At 41.9% G+C, this 20,148-nt stretch overlaps 1 protein-coding gene across 11 annotated transcripts in view; it reads left to right on the top strand.

Annotated features, from left to right (window-relative positions):
* Positions 1-20,148, top strand: part of LOC119956020 (serine-rich coiled-coil domain-containing protein 2-like) — a 643,754-nt gene that overhangs the window by 568,442 nt on the left and 55,164 nt on the right. For 3 of the 11 annotated variants that reach the window (XM_038782740.1, XM_038782742.1, XM_038782741.1), the window contains exon 11: positions 18,364-18,448. The exons of the other annotated variants lie outside the window; for them this stretch is intronic. In XM_038782740.1, coding sequence (XP_038638668.1) covers positions 18,364-18,448 — 85 coding nt within the window. The remainder of the gene's footprint in view (positions 1-18,363; positions 18,449-20,148) is intronic. 11 annotated transcript variants of the gene reach the window in all.

The following is a 20,148-nucleotide window of genomic DNA, read 5'->3' on the forward strand; positions in this document are numbered from 1 at the left end:
GAAACTTCCAACTCCATAATCACTTCATCACAAAATCCCCCCATTTACTGCTCTGGAATATTGCCCACTTACTGCTCTGGAATATTGCCCACTTACTGCTCTGGAATGTTGCCCACTTACTGCTCTGGAATATTTGCCACTTACTGCTCTGGAATATTGCCCACTTACTGCTCTGGAATATTGCCCACTTACTGCTCTGGAATATTGCCCACTTACTGCTCTGGAATATTGCCCACTTACTGCTCTGGAATATTGCCCACTCACTGCTCTGGAATATTGCCCACTTACTGCTCTGGAATATTGCCCACTTACTGCTCCGGAATATTGCCCACTTACTGCTCTGGAATATTGCCCACTTACTGCTCTGGAATATTGCCCACTTACTGCTCTGGAATATTGCCCACTTACTGCTCTGGAATATTGTCCACTTACTGCTCTGGAATATTGCCCACTTACTGCTCTGGAATATTGCCCACTTACTGCTCTGGAATATTGCCCACTTACTGCTCTGGAATGTTGCCCACTTACTGCTCTGGAATATTGTCCACTTACTGCTCTGGAATATTGCCCACTTACTGCTCTGGAATGTTGTCCACTTAATGCTCAGGAATGTTGCCCACTTACTGCTCTGGAATATTGCCCACTTACTTCTCTGGAATATTGCCCACTTACTGCTCTGGAATATTGCCCACTTACTGCTCTGGAATATTTGCCACTTACTGCTCTGGAATATTGCCCACTTACTGCTCTGGAATATTGCCCACTTACTGCTCTGGAATATTGCCCACTTACTGCTCTGGAATATTTGCCACTTACTGCTCTGGAATATTGCCCACTTACTGCTCTGGAATATTGCCCACTTACTGCTCTGGAATATTGCCCACTTACTGCTCTGGAATATTGCCCACTTACTGCTCTGGAATATTGGCCACTTACTGCTCTGGAATATTTGCCACTTACTGTTCTGGAATGTTGTCCACTTACTGCTCTGGAATATTGCCCACTTACTGCTCTGGAATATTGCCCACTTACTGCTCTGGAATATTGCCCACTTACTGCTCTGGAATGTTGCCCACTTACTGCTCTGGAATATTGTCCACTTACTGCTCTGGAATATTGCCCACTTACTGCTCTGGAATGTTGTCCACTTAATGCTCAGGAATGTTGCCCACTTACTGCTCTGGAATATTGCCCACTTACTTCTCTGGAATATTGCCCACTTACTGCTCTGGAATATTGCCCACTTACTGCTCTGGAATATTTCCCACTTACTGCTCTGGAATATTGCCCACTTACTGCTCTGGAATATTGCCCACTTACTGCTCTGGAATATTGCCCACTTACTGCTCTGGAATATTTGCCACTTACTGCTCTGGAATATTGCCCACTTACTGCTCTGGAATATTGCCCACTTACTGCTCTGGAATATTGCCCACTTACTGCTCTGGAATATTGCCCACTTACTGCTCTGGAATATTGGCCACTTACTGCTCTGGAATATTTGCCACTTACTGTTCTGGAATGTTGTCCACTTACTGCTCTGGAATATTGCCCACTTACTGCTCTGGAATATTTGCCACTTACTGTTCTGGAATGTTGTTCACTTACTGCTCTGGAATATTGCCCACTTACTGCTCTGGAATATTGCCCACTTACTGCTCTGGAATATTGCCCACTTACTGCTCTGGAATGTTTCCCACTTACTGCTCTGGAATGTTTCCCACTTACTGCTCTGGAATATTGCCCATCTGCTTCCCTATTATCATTGACCTCCATTGGCTCCAAATCCAACAATGTTTTAATTTTAAAATTCTTAGCCTTGTTTTCAAATCCTCCCATGACTTTGCAACTCTACCTCTAACCACATCCAAACCTCCGTTCCCCTAATTCTGGCCTTATGCACATCTGCAATTTTAATCGCTCCACCATTGGTGACCCTGCCTTCTGGTAGGTCAAGGCATTAAGCTCTGGAATTTCCTCCCTTAACATCTTTGTCTCATTACTACACCTGTTGTAAGACCCTGCTTCAAACAACCTCTTAGAAATATAGAAACATAGAAATGAGGAGGCCAGTCGGCCCTTCGAGCCTGTTCCGCCATTCATTATGATCATGGCTGATTATCCAACTTAATAGCCTAATCACGCTATCCCCCCATATCCTTTGATCCTTTTCACCCCAAGTCCTCTCTCCAACTGCCTCTTGAAAACATACAATGTTTTGACCTCGACTATTTCCTGTGGTAACAAATTCCACAGGCCGACCACGTTCTGGGTTAAGAAATGTCTCCGCATCTCTGTCCTAAACGATCTACCCCGTGTCCTCAGACTGCGCCCCCTGGTTATGGACACATCCACCATCGGCAACATCCTTCCTGCATCTACCCTGTCTTGTCCTGTTAGAATTTTATTGGTTTCTATGAGATTCCCCCTCGCTTCAGCAGTCAAGGGCATTCAGCATCCGATCTTCGAGTAAGCATTCTCCAAGGCTTTCTTCAGGACGCGCGACAACGCAGAATCGCCGAGCAGAAACTTATAGCCAAGTTCCGCACACATGAGTACGGCCTCAACCAGGACCTTGGATTCATGTCACATTCCAATCACTCCCCAGCATCTGGCCTGGGCTTGTGAACTCCTACCAACTGTCCTGGCTTGAGACAATTCACACCTCTTTAACCTGTGATTATCTCTCTCTCCAGTCGCTCCATCTGGACCTGTAAAGACTTAATTACCTGCAAAAACTCTCATTCAAAGTATCGTCTTGCATCTTTGACTTTGTCTATATATATGTTTCTGGAACTCACCTCTTCATTCGCCTGAGGAAGGAGCAGTGCTTCGAAAGCTAGTGATTTGAAACAAACCTGTTGGACTTTAACCTGGTGTTGGAAGACTTCTTACTGTGCTCACCCCAGTCCAACACCGGCATCTCCACATCATTCTTCTGAATGCCAGTGAATACAATGGTAACCGATTCAATCTCTGACAAAGCTTAATTATCTTCATATCTCCATATATGGTTCAGTTTCAAAGATTCTTTGGTAAAATTTCTTTGAAGCACCATGAGATGTCTGGTGATATTAAAGATGCTATGTAAATGCAGACTGTTGTTTCACAAAGATCCTGGATTCCTGTATGGCTTAGTTAGAGCATTTTGAATTATCTGCCTCTACTGACAGAATGCAGCAGGAGGTGATAGCAGTCTGCATGATTTGATGAACAAAATTCATGATAAAACATTATAAATGAGTAGACTGCTGTCTCGCCATCATAATGTTTCAGCCTCTGTCAGGGCAAAGGCACCTGTGTGGTTCTTGCGCATCTTCTTCCTGTACCTTCTGACACACTAGCATTGGGAAAGATTTGGGAGCATATTGTGTGGCTGTATTGGGATCAGAAAATTAATATTAACATGCCAATCTGTTCCTGTTAATTAGATCATAAGAATGTATTTAATGCACCTCTTGCTCAACTTGATGAAAACCTCATTTATTGCCTGGTCCCCAAGTGAAATTTAATGGCTTACGTCCAGGATAATGAAAGACAGAGGCTGTAAAAACCCTTGGTCTTTTGGAGCACCATGCAGACTGAAACATTATTCTGGAGAGAGAGCAGTGTCTTTATTTATAATGTTTTATCATGAACTTTGTTTAACAAATCATGCCGACTGCTTTCACAGCCCAGGAGAGGGGATGGAAATGGTAAATTAGCTCCTTATGGATGTTGCTGTTTACATTGGATTGCTGTCATGAATTCTGTTTGCTTCCATTTTCCATGTAATGCCATAAATATTTTATCTGCTTTCACTGATAATATCTCTGGTCTAGGTTTATTTTTCACCAATTCGGAATAAAGTGCTATTGTAGCACAGCCATGATAAATCCAGTAAATGGATTACTGCAACTGAGTAATTGTTAGTCCTCGGGACACACAGCACCATCCAGGGGTCAGCTTCCATTAGTTGTGGAGCTTATGAAAGTTGTTGTGAATCTGTTGAGAGCGAAACTGGTGTAAAACTCGGAAATGTAAGACAGACTTATTATTGAGAAAACTGCAGCCTAAACAAACTGCTGCATTATCCGATTTTCTGTAAAAGGATTCTTCTAAATAACAACAGATCGCAAGCTTTGATTTAAATTCTTATGATTAGTCTTTTCTAAAACTGGTGGCTGTTGAAATTATTGGAGATGCACGACTTGCCACAAGCCTGGTTATTCACTGTTCCAGAAATAGTAATTTCCTGAAAAGAACAGCAGATATTGGATTTTCAATTGGTCCTGAGGAAAATCTTGCTGCATCTAACATTTTGTGGGCTTTGTCCTTTTTCAGCAGCTTTCTTGCCCCTTCTCCATCCCTATTTCCCCGGCTCCTTGTTGATGTGTTTCCGTGGGTGCATTTCATCCTTGGCCCATGTGGCCTTCATTCTGTGTGAGCCTTTGAGAGTATTAACATTCTGCTTAACCTGATTCAGTATCTCCAGCTGAATTAAACCCTGTCAACCCATATTCACCCATTTCCGGAAAAGGGAATGAAAGCTGACCTCACTCCACCTTCCGAGTCATGGGGGTGTTAATGCCAATTGTAACACCCATACCCCATAAATATTTGAAAAAGAATATTTGAAGGGTGTTCATAGTGCATTGTTATAAACTGAATGCACTGCCTGAAAGATTAGAGAAAGCCCATTCTGTAGTAACTTTCAGATGAGAATTGGACAAGTACTTAAAAAGGACTATAGGGAAAGAATGGGGAAATCGGACTAATTGGAAAACTTTCAAACAGCTGACAAGGATTTGATGGGCTGAATGGCTTCCTTCTCTGTTTTATGATTCTCTGGGGAGAGGGCATAGTTTATGAGATCCAGTAGATCGTTATTTAAGCGCAAATGTTGGTGTGATGGACTGAATGATGATACCCCCCCCCCCCCCCCCCCAGATTAGCTCAAGCAGGCTGTGAGATTGGGACCAGTGCATTAACAAAGAACAAAGAAAATTACAGCACAGGAACAGGCCCTTCGGCTCTCCCAGCCTGTGCCAATCCAGGAAACTTTATCTAAACCTGTCGCCTATTTTCCAAGGATCTACTTCCCTCTGTTCCCCGCCCGTTCATATATCTGTCTAGATGCATCTTAAATGATGCTATCGTGCCCGCCTCTACCACCTCCGCTGGAAAAGCGTTCCAGGCACCACCCTCTGCGTAAAAAAACTTCCCATGCATATTTCCCTTAAACTTTCTCCACCTCACCTTGAAATCATGACCCCTTGTAATTGACACCCCCACTCTTGGAAAAAGCTTGTTGCTATCCACCCTGTCCATACCTCTCATAATTTTGTAGACCTCAATCAGGTCCCCCCTCAACCTCCGTCTTTCCAACGAAAACAATCCAAATCTACTCGACCTTTCTTCAGAGCTAGCACCCTCCATACCGGGCAACATCCTGGTGAACCTCCTCTACACCCTCCCTAAAGCATCCACATCCTTCTGGTAATGTGGCGACCAGAACTGCACGCAGTATTCCAAATGTGGCCTAACCAAAGTCCTATACAACTGTAACATGACCTGCCAACTCTTGTACTCAATACCCCATCCAATGAAGGCAAGCATGCTCTATGCCTTCTTGACCACTTTATCAACCTGCGTTGCCACCTTCAGGGCACAATGGACCTGAACTCCCAGATCTCTCTGTACATCAATTTTCCCCAGGACTCTTCCATTGACCATATAGTCCGCTCTTGAATTAATGCTGTTGTATGTTCACTCCATTGCTTAAACATACACACAGCGTCCTTATTCTTTCAAAACATAGCTCTGCCAGCTGCTACGGTGTGTAAACTTTTTTTTCTGCGTTGACAGTGCTTGATTTTTGGCATTGTTGTTACAGACCTATGGCCTTTATTAACTATTCTGAATTTCCAACTCTTGCTGTAATCTTGAGCTTTATTGGATGTAGAGCATCATTTTTGGAGCTTCTAACCCACATTCAGCAATTTTCTGCTAGTGTGTAATACCTGACCACTTAAATGATACCATTTGTAGATATTTTCCCTATTTTTAAATTACCTTAACTGCAGGCTTTGGATTGAATCACTGAAGGTTTGATCAAATTATATCGCCTCACTTCTCCAGAATTATTTGCACAGGCACGCATAGTAAAGAATCTATATTGCAAATGTACAATCTGTTAATGCATGGAAACCAGGTCTGGCTTGGAGGGGTTGTACCCTGAGAATCTATCCCCCAGCTCTGGGCCAGAATCATAATTTGACTTATCCTACAACTTTATAAAACAAAATTCCCCTGTTCTGTCCAGTTTAATTTCGTTTTGTTACATGGAATTTCTTCCTGGGAATTTAGCATTAAAAATTCCAGCATTTGATATGTTCTCCCCGGAATTGGGGAGACAGACGGGGAGCTGGAGGACTTGTACTAATTAGAGCTAACATAATGGTTTGAGATAAAAAAGGATGGGATGAGCAGAAGCACAGATACAGAATACAATGGACTGAGTTCCCCTAACAGGAGTAATCTATGGATCACTAAATACTGGAAGGAAATAGGAGGAAAATCTACAAGTGGGGTTGCAGACATGAAAAAATCATGGGTGACATCAATAAACTGGCAGGAAGGAGATGGAAAAGGAGAAAAGGGAATGAAGTTTAAAGGACTTCTTTCTTAATCCAATAGAAAAATAATTAATGCTGGATTTTTATAGTGGGTAATCAGCCAGAACACATGGGAGAAGGTAAGAATAGAAGAGCATCTTAGTGGTAGCGATCACAACATATTAAGGTTCAAGATATGGGTTGAGTGCGGCACTGGTCGTAGATTGAAAATATCAAATTATAAGGAATGAAAGTGGAATTAATGATAGTCTGGGAGAACTTAATAAAAAGACAAAATCAGAAAAGCAGTCGGAAATCTTCAAAAGGGCAATCAACTGAGTTCAAGAGAAATGTATTTCAATAAAAACACAAATTAATTATGGTTCACCCTGGATGCATAAAGAACTAAAGGAAAAATTGGCATAGGAAAAAAGAAGGAAAGAGACTAAAGGAGTGGACAACAAATTGGAAGTTAGGAAAGACGTTTTTATAAAACAACAGGAAGGCAAAGAGAAGTCAAATTGTCGAGAACTATAAAGAAGTGTTCTAAAAAATAAATTGGCAGGGTGGTGCAGTGGTTAGCACTGCTGCTCACAGAGCCGAGGACCCAGGTTCGATCCTGGTCCTGGGCCACTATCCGTGTGGAGTTTGCACATTCTCCCCGTGTCTGCTTGGGTTTCACCCCACAACCCAAAGATGTGCCGGTTCGGTGGATTGACTACTCTAAATTGCACCTTAATTGGAAAAAAAAATGAAAACAAATATGTATAAATTGCCGCATGGTAGTAGAGGTGATCAGTGTTGCTGAAAAAAATACATGCTCTTCTGCTAGCTCCAAGCTACATATAGTTACACACAAGGGACCTGTCCTTTGCAGGCAAAAGGAACATATCCAGGCATTTTTGCTTTTTTCTAATTAATCAGAAGTGTGGGGAACAATAGTTCCTTGGTGCATTCTCCATGGAAGCGCCTCAACTTAGTACATTTGACTTTCCAGACAATCCGAAACCTTTTCTCATGCAGATTGCTCCCTTTGAAATTTGGTATTATTTGTCCTGTTGAGTGCAAGATGAAAAGCTTCAACAGCATGTCTCTTTCTTCAGCAATGCTGCAATCAATCTGATAAGTTATGAGAGAGCATCCAGAAGAGAAAATAAGAAAAACACATTTATTTCAAAAGACTAAGTCACGCTTAAATCAACCAAGAATTATTTGAATACGAGCAAATGGAATAAATGAGCACAATGGTTAACACTGCTGCCTTGCAGATCCAGAACCCGTGTCCAATTCTGACCTTGGGTGGATGTCAGTCTGGAGTCTGCACTTCCTCCCCGTGTCTGCGTGGGTTTCCTCCGGGTGCTCCGGTTTCCTCCCCAAGTCCTGAAAGACGTGCTGTTAGGTGAATTGGACATTCTGAATTCTCCCTCGGTGTACCCGAACAGGTGCTGGAATGTGGTGACTCGGGGGTGTTCGCAGTAACCTCATTGCTAATGTAAGACTACTTGTGACAATAATAAAGATTATTATTATTTTTATCCATGAAAGATGCAAAGCAGAGACCTTTCCTATGTAATGGGATTTCCATCCTGCATACAAATATTTCTAAATTTGTTTTAAATGTAATATTTCCTGCCATTCTGAACCTGTAGAAAGATGCACCCTATCTAGTGATTAGAAAGCCTTTTCCCTCATTCCCCAGTCCAAAAATTTATGACCCCATCCTCTATCCCCAACCAGTTCATATCTATCCCTGACAACTATGGTAAATTACCACTGTGTCGTTTGGAAGATGTTAGGAAAATTGGATTATAAATGTAGTGGGCAATTTAAGGGTTAAGGGCCTGGAGTCAGAATGTGTTTGTTTAAAAATAATTCTGTTTGCAGAACCTGGGTAGTTTTAGCAGCCAGCTGGTGAAATTGATCAGGGAATGTGCCGATCTGACTAGTCTACAACCTCCTGTAATCGCAAGCTATCCTCCTCACTATATACCACCCCTCCCCTTTCTGTTGGGAATTGAAATGCAGCACATGCTGTTTGGGATTAAACAGTAAATGCAGGTTTTATTTATATAAACTGCTTCTGGGTCATTTTAATATCTATCTAGCGGAATTGAATGCAAATTATACAACCGCAATGACTCACTGAGGAGTTACCCAAAACTACAAAAATATGCATTTATGCAGCATCTTTAGCATAGAAAAACATCCCAATAGTTTCTCTACTTGTGATCAAAGAAATGTTGACACCAAGACACGCAAGGAGTGATTAGGATGCTGACCAAAAACCTCATTGAGAGAGATGGGCCTTCGAGAGAAGTGCAGAATTTCATGGAAGGGATTCCAAAGCAAAGGGTCTTAAGCAGCTGGAAGTTGGGAATTGATTGAAATAATCTAGCATGGGGGCCAGAAAAGGGATGTTGTATAGTCCGCGGTTTAGTGGGAATGGCACCAAGGGAGCACGTGGTGCGTCTTGTGGACAAGCTGAAGTCATAACGGACATGAGGGGTGATAGGAGAGAATCGCAAGGACAATGCAGGTTAGTGCTCATGTCTAACATTAGGGGAAAGCTTAGCTTGGCAGGCAAGAGGAAGGCACAAATGTGATAGGTGAACTGAAGGAGGATCCACCTTGAGTTCTTGATTTTAAGTTCTAGCAACTTGACTAATTTTGTGCATCTACCCTAATGTGCATTATCTGTTGTACATCAATGCCTCTCATTTCTCCTCCGTTTTCCATACAAGTTGGCAATGTGTCTGCTTCAAGCGTATCCAGTTCAAACTCCAGCCAAATACAGGAGCATACTGCAGGCTGATACTGCAGATCAGTGCTGAGGTAGAGCAGTGCTGAGGGAGTGCTGCATTTTAAGAGGCACTGGTGAGGGATGAGATGTTAGAGACCTCCTATCTGCCTGCCCCAGTTGCTATGAAGGATCTCGGGAAACTATTCAAAGAAGTGAAGGGAATTATCTTGATGTCCAAATTAACATTCCTGTCTTTAAAAAAAGACAAACTGTTTGCCGCACTTTATTCTGATCAAAATAGTGCTGTGTTTTCCTACCTAACCGTAATCACACTGTTTTAACACGGATCAATTATGTTTGAAGTGCTTTCTGAGAGATGTCAGCAGATTCTAAATGACTAACAGTCTTTCTTATTTTGTAACAATCAAAAGAAATTTTTTTAAATGAAATATCCAAAGTCAAATTTAAAAGTAGTTTAAAACTTTCTGAAATGCAGCCAGAAGTATATGTTTTTAAATTAAATATGATGTTCTAAGCAGCGTTTCCTCAAGGGATAACTTCACAGAAATAAAATGAAAAAGTTAGATTAAGTAGAATTCAGTTCCACACGAGCTGGAACGAACTTCAAACTACAGCTGGCCTCTGTAATATTTTCAGATTCCTCTCATTTGCTCAGCTTATTACTGATTTACAGCAGTGAGCAGCTCCAGCAAAGCAAGGCCTTCAGTGGCAAGAGACAATGCAGCAACTTTCTTCTCCAGCCAGCGTAAGTGTGAGTGTCTGCTCCCTATATCTGCTCAGTATGTTTTAGCAAATATTCAGACATCCTGAGCTGACTATAAGACCCAGGATCAAAGGAGTGCAAGAGAATGCAGGTACTGCATTGCTACTGCATTGGATCGTGATAGCACAGGCACTACTGATGCTGTGTCACCCTTTCAAATTTATAAGAACATAAGAACTAGGAGCAGGAGTAGGCCATCTGGCCCCTCGCGTCTGCTCTGCCATTCAATGAGATCATGGCTGATCTTTAGTGGACTCGGCTCCACTTTCCGGCCCGAACACCCTTTATTCTTCAAAAAAACTATCTATCTGTATGTTAAAAACATTTAATGAAGGAGCTTCAACTGCTTCACTGGGCAAGGAATTCCATAGATTCACAACCCTTTGGGTGAAGAAGGTTCTCCTAAACTCAGCCCTAAATATACTTCCACTTATTTTGAGGCTATGCGCCCTAGTTCTGCTTTCACCTGCAAGTGGAAACAACCTGCCTGCATCTATCCTATCTATTCCTATCTATAGGGCTGCAGGGTAGCATGGTGGTTAGCACAAATGCTTCACAGCTCCAGGGTCCCAGGTTCGATTCCCGGTTGGGTCACTGTCTGTGTGGAGTCTGCACGTCCTCCCCCTGTGTGCGTGGGTTTCCTCCGGGTGCTCCGGTTTCCTCCCACAGTCCAAAGATGTGCGGGTTAGGTGGATTGGCCATGCTAAATTGCCCGTAGTGTCCTAATAAAAGTAAGGTTAAGGGGGGGTTGTTGGGTTACGGGTGTAGGGTGGATACGTGGGTTTGAGTAGGGTGATCATGGCTCGGCACAACATTGAGGGCCGAAGGGCCTGTTCTGTGCTGTACTGTTCGATCTCTATTCCCTTCATCATTTTATATGTTTCTATAAGATCCCCCCCCCCCCTCTCCCCCCCCCCCCCCCCCCCCCGCCCCGGCATCTTTCTAAATTCCAATGAGTACAGTCCCTCTCCTCGTAATCCAATCCCTTCAGCTCTGAGATTAACCTAGTGAATCTCCTCTGCACACCCTCCAGCTACAGTACGTCCTTTTTCAGGTAAGGAGACCAAAACTGAACACAATACTCCAGGTGTGGCCTCACTAACACTAAAATTCAGATCTGTTGAGCAATTAATGTATCCCCAGTTCTTTGGGAAGGCACCAAGTTGAATGGGGAACACCACCCTGGACAGCAGTGTGAAAATACTGGACAGGGCATTGGCTTCAATGTTCCAGTGTGCACTCAATGCTCCTTCAGAATAACAAAAACCTGAAAAAGGATGATTTACCGTCCCTTTCCTTGGGTAAGGAAAGGTGCAAAGCTAGAAGGGGATGTGGTCCTGGAGCGTAACTTTAACTGAAGTGACTCACAGCAGACACACAGGCGCAGATATTAATTATTGAAAGGCCAACTCAGGATTGATGCCACAAATATTTCTTCAAACAAAGCATTATTAATACTTGGAATTCTGGGATGGGTAAATGTTGCTCGAAGGCAGTGCATTGCTGTGGCAGATTAATTTGGAGGATCAAATGAGCGCTCTCATTTCCACTTAACTGAGTTTGTAGAAGAATAGGAAGATTAACTTGACGTTAATGCAATTGAGGGATTCAGAGGACCATATACCTGATATCGCAACTGCTCTAAATTGTGTAACTCTGTTTATTTCTGTCTCAATTGCTGGCTCTTATTGTAGAGCCTTCATTATGAGAAATGTTTTCATGCCTGAAGCTCTATTATAGTCAGTGTAGTCAAGAACAGAATTCAGGCTTTAATAAGATGTACCTCTGATGAGAGGAATTAATTTTGCCAGTCCCCTGGAGTTTATAGTAATGAGCAGTCACTGTGCTGGGTTCTTTCGGAATTTTCTGGTAAATTACTGATTAACCAAGATTCTTCCATGCCTGATCTATCTGGCAATAGAAAAAAACCTTGCACTTAAATAAGAACCCGAGAGCACTGAAAATAGGCACAGCGGTCAGCCATTCAGCCCCTTCAGCCTGCTCCACCATTCAACAGACTATGGCTGATTTATTGATTCCAATTTCCTGCCTCTTCCTCAGAACCCTTCATTCCCTGCAGTTCAAAATCTGTCATTCAGCCTTGAATATATTCAATGACCCAGCCTCCACCACACTCCCGAGTGGTAAATTCCAAATACTCATGACCCTGTGCATGAAGAAATTCCTCCTCCTCTCTGCCTCTAATGGATGCCCTGTTATGACCAGGTGAGAAGGGGTGAACTGGATCTCCTCTCTTCAACCTCCTCATTGATCACAACAAAAGTTCAAGTTTGTTTTTCACAAGGGTCCACTGTTTCCAAATCAGAGTGTATTCAACTCTGTATGCTTTGAACAATAAAGAGCCAATCAAATAATTTTTTCTTGAATCAAAAGTAGATTAAATTTATTCACCATTAAACCCGCGAAAAATAATAAAAAGTGATGTCAGGCATTCGACAAAGACACACGCATAGATATGTGCGTAAGCACAGGAACACACGCACAGACACGTGCACAGGCGGACGCACATACACAGACCCACACACGTAGACTTAAGAAAGGAGAGTTAAGAGTACAATAAAAAAAGTTAAACAATATATGGTTAAGAATCCTTTGATCATTCTGGAGGTGTAGATTCTAAAGACTGTGGCTGGTTTGAGTTAGTGGGTTTCTTGGATGTGCTCAGAAGTAGAAGATGTTTCAATTGTTATGGGATCTCGGTTCATTTAGGTTTCTGATAAGTTGGCTTCTCGAACTGGGTGCCGTATCCAAAAGAGAGAGTGGGAGAGAGCAGCCATCAGCTACTTTCCTTTGCTGCAGACTTTCCTGACACTGCCTGGGTCACTTACAATCTCTCTATAGTAGCTGGGCAGTTTGGCCTCAAAATACTTTCACCCATTGTTTATTTACAAACGGTTTGGCATGTGCCCGCTTGTGGCAACCATTGTTTCAATATCCAGTACTTTGCATTTTTAATGTCTCTTGAGACAGTTGTGGATTTCAATGGGTGTCGGAATTATAGGAAGTGCCTCTTTCTTCGCACTCCCCTGAGGGTGATTTGATTGTTTCTCATCTTCATCTTGGAATGTGGCCTTGCATTTTTAACAAGTTTGCTGGATTTCAATCCAAATTGCAAAATTTACAGTCAGTTAAAAGTTCAAAAATTATATTTTCAAAAATAAGGGGCATAGCCTCGTGAGGACCCATTATTCTGAGACTCTGCCTCTTGTTCTGGATTCTCCCATGAGAGGAAACATTCTCACAGCATCCACCCTGCCCAGTCTCCTCCGAACCCTGTATGTTTCGATAAGACCACCTTTCGTTTTGAACTTCAGTGAGTTGCCATGGGAGTGTCCCTTTAAGAAATGTTTTGTCTTATCACATTGCTTCAGTGATGTCACTGTATGGGTGGAGGTGGGCTGTGGCTCTGAGTTTTACTTTCGTTTTGGTTTGGGCTGTGTTGTGGGTCTGAGTTTTTTTGCTTTTGTTTTTCACATTTGGCTGCTGTATTCAGACAGACAAGTATCTTGGAGTCTCTCTCTCTCTTTGCATTTTAGAAGCTGTTTCCAGATTACATGGAAGGAATTCAAACCTGATGGTTTGAAAAGGAAACAAGAGTGTAAACCGGGTCTTGAATGCCGTGTCCTAGACCACATCTTTGAAAAGAGTTTTCTGGTTTATGGGATCTTGTTTCTAAATTGGAACAGCTTAAAGGGGGAAATTTATTAAGGGTTATACATGTAGCTGTGTAGGGTATTTATGTTTGTAGTTGATAAAAATGTCTACTGTGTGTTTATAAAAGGTTAACAAAATTTGTAGGATAAACTTTGTTTTTGATTGCACTCCATGAACTTCATGATATACTTTGGAGTTTTCCAAACCCTGGCCCATTACAAATTTGTTAGTGGGATAAATGTCTATCTTTCGTGATTGGGTTGGCTTAGTGAACTTAAAGACAGTGAGGGGTGAGCATAATCTGTTTTTGCTTTTCAGGCGGTGTATTCCAGTTTAAGTAGGGAGTGTGTTGTGAACATTGGCTCTTTCAGAGGCTCAGAAGTTTTTGGGGGTGGAGAAGGTCACACGTAGTACCTTACAAACAGAGACTTAAAAAAGGCTTTTAGATTTGGCAGAACATTGCAGTTGACATTGCCTTATAAAATACAAAAAGAAGAGGTAATTGCGGCGGTAGCTGAGCATTTAAAATTGCCTGAGACACAGTCAGAATCATTGGAAATGGCAAGAATTCAATTACAGATCAAGCGGCTTGAACATGAAAAAAAATAAAAGCAGCTTGAATACAAAATGAGGGAAAAAGAAAGACTAGCCCGAGCAGAAGAAAAAGAGAGAGAAAGGGAGGTGGATATCAGGGAAAGAGAAAAGGAGAGAGAAGAAAGGAAAAAAGAGAGAGACTTTGAACTTCAGAAAATGGCCATGAATTGTGACAGTTTGTTAAAATTGGCAGATGTAAAAAGAAACATACAGTTTGAGGATAGTGAGAAAGAGCGGCATAGTCGAAGGCTTGCTGGGGATTTGTTTAAATACGTCCAAGCATTGCCAAGGTTTGATGAGAAGGATTTAGAAGCCTTTTTCATTTCATTTGAGAAGGCAGCTAAACAAATGAAATGGCCACAGGACATGTGGATATTACTGATTCAAACAAAATTGGTAGGTAGAGCTAGTGAAGTGTTTGCATCAGTATCAGAGGAGGTACCTGGGAAGTATGAGGAGGTGAAAAAATCCATCTTAGGTGCATATGAACTAGTGCCTGAAGCCGACAGACAAAGGTTTAGAAATTTAAGGAAAGAACCTGGTCAAACATACATGGAGTCTCTGTAACCATTGGATTACTTTGGGATTGTACCCACTCAGGAAATGCAGTGACTGATTTGTGCTAAACTCCACACAGAAGACTTAAACGATCAGTTAATCCATTTTTGTGATGTAGGTTAGGAGATCATTGCTGGCGAGGACACCAGGAAAACTCCCTGCTTTTCTTCCAGTAGTGCCGCATAATCTAAATCTGTCCAAACAGGCGAATGTTTTAAAGTCAAATCCAAAGAATGGCGCCTCCAACAATGCAGTTCTCCCGAGAGTGTCGACTTAGATAAGGTGCTCAAGTTCATTCTTCAAGCTTGAGATGAGAAGACTGCCACTGAGCCAAGCTGATACTAATCATCTAGAGAGAGAAAAATTCTAGGACCCTGAGAAAGAGACGGGTGAGTGGGGACGAGCTGAAATTCGCTTGCATTGAGGCAGAGCAGACACTATGGTCCCAATGGTCCTTTTCTGTGTTGTAAGGATTCTGTGACACTGGCGTATTCCACTGTTTCAAATGACAGTATATTACATTCCAGGCCAGACCCCAACAGTGGCTAGGATACTGGACCGAAACCCTAATATTTTAGTTTATTTTAAGACTATGCAGAAAGCAACAGACTATTTTCTGTTTCTCTGAACTGAGAGAGAATCCCGGTTATAGTTGATGTATAAACGGAGAAAAAGAATAAAGAGATATTTGAACCACAAATTAACTGTTTTAAATTTGCCCATTGATGTTGAAAACAACGAGCTTTAAAATCTAATATGTGGAACTCGGGTCAGTTGTTCTGAGATGTTTTGGTCGCTAAGCTTCTGAAATCAACATTTTCTCCAACGCTGCAGTCGAACTGGTATTTGGACTGCAATGGTCATTCCTCTTTATGTCGTTTTACCCAAAGTAGTGTTTTAAAAATATTCACGATGTCGGATTATAGGAAAAAGGCCTGACTCGATAGGCTCCCTTGTTTACCAATTGTGAAAACCTAGTAAATATGTGATCAGAGTATTTACTTCTTTTTTCCCAAGGATGATTCTATTGCAATTATTCTCCATGTCTGATCGTGTTTGCATATTCATAGCTGTACAAGCCTTGGAATCCGTCCCAAACATTATTTTCTGAGTGTATGGCACAGTGAAGCTTGCCCTTGAGATCACCTTCGAGAAACTGACAGCTGTCATTAGAACCTCCTTGTCTAAAAGTGGCTCTGTAGAGTGCAGTCACAGGCTCGGGATTGTGTACTCTTCACTGGGTTAGCATAACAGCAAGGCTTAACTCTGCGTTCTGCACCGACGAGATTTACCCAATCCTCAACACCATAGAATCCCTACAGTGCAGAAGGAGGCCATTTGGCCCATCAAATCGGCACCTTGGCCCACTCCTCAGCCCTGTGCCCCTAACCCCACCTAACCCGCACATCTTTGGACTCTGGGAGGAAACTGAAGCACCCAGAAGAAACCCACGGTGGTTGCGGGGGGGGGAGGGGGGGGGGGGTGCAAACTCCACATAGTTACTCAAGGCCGGAATTGAACCCGGGACCCTGGCGCTCTGAGGCAGGACTGCTAACCACTGTGCCAACTGCACAGAAAGCAGGTGCACTGCTGTCTCGTGGCATTGTCCATAGTCATACCAGATTATTGGGGGGGGGGGGGGGGGGGGGGGGGGGGCTGGTTCTGCATTCTACATTTTTATAGGAAGTTTCCAATAGCTATTTTCTACTACTACACCGAAATGGCTGTATGTAATGAGCACACATTTGATGGATTTGCCTAGCATTTAGTTGTCAGGTATTAACCAGGGCATTAACCCATTGAAAAATCGTGGATAATATAATTTCATAAAGTTTTCATATGCCAATATCTCTCACTAATTTCGGAGCTGGAATGATAAAAGTCATACATTTCCTCCAATATGATAGTAATATTCTGGAGTGAAGATGTTCCAGATAATCTTTTCTACATTTTAAACCTTGTTGAGCAAGCACATTGTATTGTTGGCATATTGAATTAGGAATATTTTTTTTCTTTCGTGGGATGTGGATGCAGTTGGCTCGGCCAACATTTCTTGACCATCCCTAATTGCCTTTGAGACGGAGGTGGTGAGGTGTCTTCTTGAACCGCATGTCCATGTGTTGTAGAAACACTCTGTCCTGTTGGGAGGAAGTTGCAGGACTAAGACCTGGTGACAGTGAAGGAACGGTGATCTAGTTCCAAGCCAGAGTGATGTGTAAGTTGTAGCGAAACGTGCAGGTGGTTGTGTTTCATGCTTCTGCTGCCCATGTCCTTATAGGGGGTAGAGACACAAACCTACCTCACAGTTCATCGCACACTGAGATTCTTCATTCAATTGCATTGTCACAAAGCAAATTGACCTGAGTTGCTGTTCGTGGCTGGTGGAAAGTTACCATCAGAGGTTGTGAAGCAACTGACAGTTCATCATCTTGTCCATGAAATACCTTGTAGGATATGAAGCCAAACAAAGGGATAAAAGTAATTGTAAGACATTGGGAAAAGGTGTTATCAGATGGTGGAAGAGACAATGCCTTGAGTTTGGAGGGCTCATAACATTTATGCTACAGTTCCTTGCAAAATTGCCTATTTTGGATGAGACACTGAGTACATACGGGGGAAGGAGAACAAATTCAACAAATTATTAATTCTAATAAATTCTTGTTTACGGAACAGCACAAAGCATTGCATACCCTGTAAAGATTGTCAGGCCAAGAAAATGGCTTAATGCGGAGACTAAAGAAAGAAACACGCAAGTACACATCATATAATCCAAAGGAAATATAAATAGCATTCTCTGATTCAAACTGTCATTGTAATTGAATCCGGGATTCATCTTCTATGGGAAATCCAGGACAAAAGTTGGGAAGTATTTCTTTGCACAGAGGGGAAAAAAGTAGTGGGTAATAGGACTGGTGAGTGAGGTCAAGGTCCTGGCTCACTTAACAGGGGTAAATGCTGATCTGAGGAAGCAGTAGGATTGAGGGTTTAGTAGACTGCATTGGCTTTCTTGAACTGAGTTTATTTTGAGATCATTAACCACAAACTACATATTTCTACTGTATTATTTCAAAAAGCTCCAGATTCTTTTTGAATAATTTGTTCACAAACCGGATTCTCAGGCAGATATTCAATGCTGTACAGCCATATGTGTGTGTGTGTGGGCAAGGGGAGGTTGTTGGCATTTCTCCTTTAGGTGCTGCTTTAAGTAAGTTGATATCTGATAACTTTAAACCAATGTTATCACTGATTTTTTTTCCCCCACAGGGTGTCTGTGGCTTGGCTAATTCCTGGTGCAGGTCCTCTCTCACTGTGTCTGATTCTGTCCAGATTACTTCATCTGTTTCTGACATAATGTGTGTTTGTTTCTTTTTTTTTGTTTTTACCTTCTTCCCTTCTCCCCCTTTTCTCCTGCACAGACTGAGCCCTCTGCTCCATCCTCCTCTCCCTTGCAGGGCACGTTCCATGGCAAGGCAGGTCCTGTCCAGCAGCATCATCGACAGAGTGAGTGTAACACTCTACAGTCAGACTCTCACAGCACTGTCAGAAACAGCATAAAACAATTAGCATGAAATCTCTCTTAGTTTGAAATAGCCAGTAAAATGAAATATGTGACACACTGATGTAGGTTTCTTTAAGAATTACTCTAGCTTTCAGGCAATGTGCACGTTTCTCAGAATTGATTGGTGTTTGTGACTAGTTCTTGCAAAATGCATTTGTTTGGCACAAGATCCTGCCAGGCAAGAGGAACAGAGGCTGTGCCTTACATTTCAACTTGCTCTAATGGGGACAATGCAGTCCCTATAAAGCAAAGAGAAACATTCTCTTCATATTAAAGAGCCATCTAATTGTTAGCTTGTTAAACAGGTTGATGAACTAAGCTGCCTTTATTATGCAACCAATCTCACCCCATGTCTCTTTGATTAAAGGTGATTGTGAACATTAATTGGGAATGCCTGTATCAGACTTGTGCATGAGTTGTGATTCCTCCGTTTTACTAGTAACAGAAGGGCAGGGTGATTATCTAACCAGAAGTGCACGGGGTGTCCCTTGTTACATTTTAATGATAAAAAAAATAAACTTTGGACATTTACAATATTTTAATGATTGTATAATCAAAATCCTCCATGAATAATAAAGCTTTAGTGAATCCTGTTAATTATCTGTATTTATCTGTATTTATCAGCAATAGCGTCTTCAGAATCTTGTCGAGCAATTAAGGGTAGCAACAAATGCTGCTCTTGCTAGCAATGCTTTCATCTCACGAATGAATGAAATAGAGAACTCCCTGAATAAATTATGCAAGGAGCTGAGTCATTAAATTGGGATTAAAACTGGAATTAAAAAGTTCATATGAGCAATCGAGGACAGAGCATGTGTGCGTGGTCTTGGCGCATTGTTGCAGTAAAAACACCTACGTGGTGAATTGGAAAATGGGCTATCAGTTTATGGATGTACACAAAATTAGGACACTTCCCTGCATGGTTCAGTTAAATAAACCTCAGTATCACTGCTTGTCAAATCACATCAGATCACCAGAATTGGCTTGTCACCCACTGTCTGCTGGCCAAAAAAATGGTAAGTAGCCATCAAGTTTGTACATCACATAAAGAATAGTGCAACCAGACGTTCCAATGAGTGTGAACTACTCAAAGTAAAATCTTGCAGTTTACAATATCCTGTCAATTCCTCAATGTGTTACTGTAATGTAACAAACGGCTATGCTAGACACTCAGCTTCATGTGTGTATTATTAAAACTCTGTCAACTCCACTTCAATGAATACCTGTTAGGATTATCCTGTTGAAGGAGCTGTACTCTTCTGATTTTGTGTATATATGAAGTGAATGAATCTTTGCACAATGCTGACCAGGTGAGCAAAAATAAATTGTTCTTTTCTTTCAAAAGAAAATAATTAGAAGGATTGCATCAAAATGTTGATGCTGTTGTGGTGTCTCGTGTACTGAAATTAAACATCCCAACAACTAATCTGTTGTCTCCTAATAATAAGATGCAGAGGTTTTTGTGGCTGTTCGGTGATCTGACCCAAGCACAGCAGCAATGCCCATTTAAATAAGTGGAATTTGACAATCCAAAACAGAGCAAGTCTATCACATACACGTTAATATTGAATAGTTTGAGCAGTTAACTTGTGTTAGACTCTTTCCAGCCTTCCTTTGGTTTCAAAGTTGAGCATTTTTACAA

This window comes from Scyliorhinus canicula, chromosome 22 (assembly GCF_902713615.1).
Source record: "Scyliorhinus canicula chromosome 22, sScyCan1.1, whole genome shotgun sequence".
NCBI classification, from domain to species: Eukaryota; Metazoa; Chordata; class Chondrichthyes; order Carcharhiniformes; family Scyliorhinidae; genus Scyliorhinus; species Scyliorhinus canicula.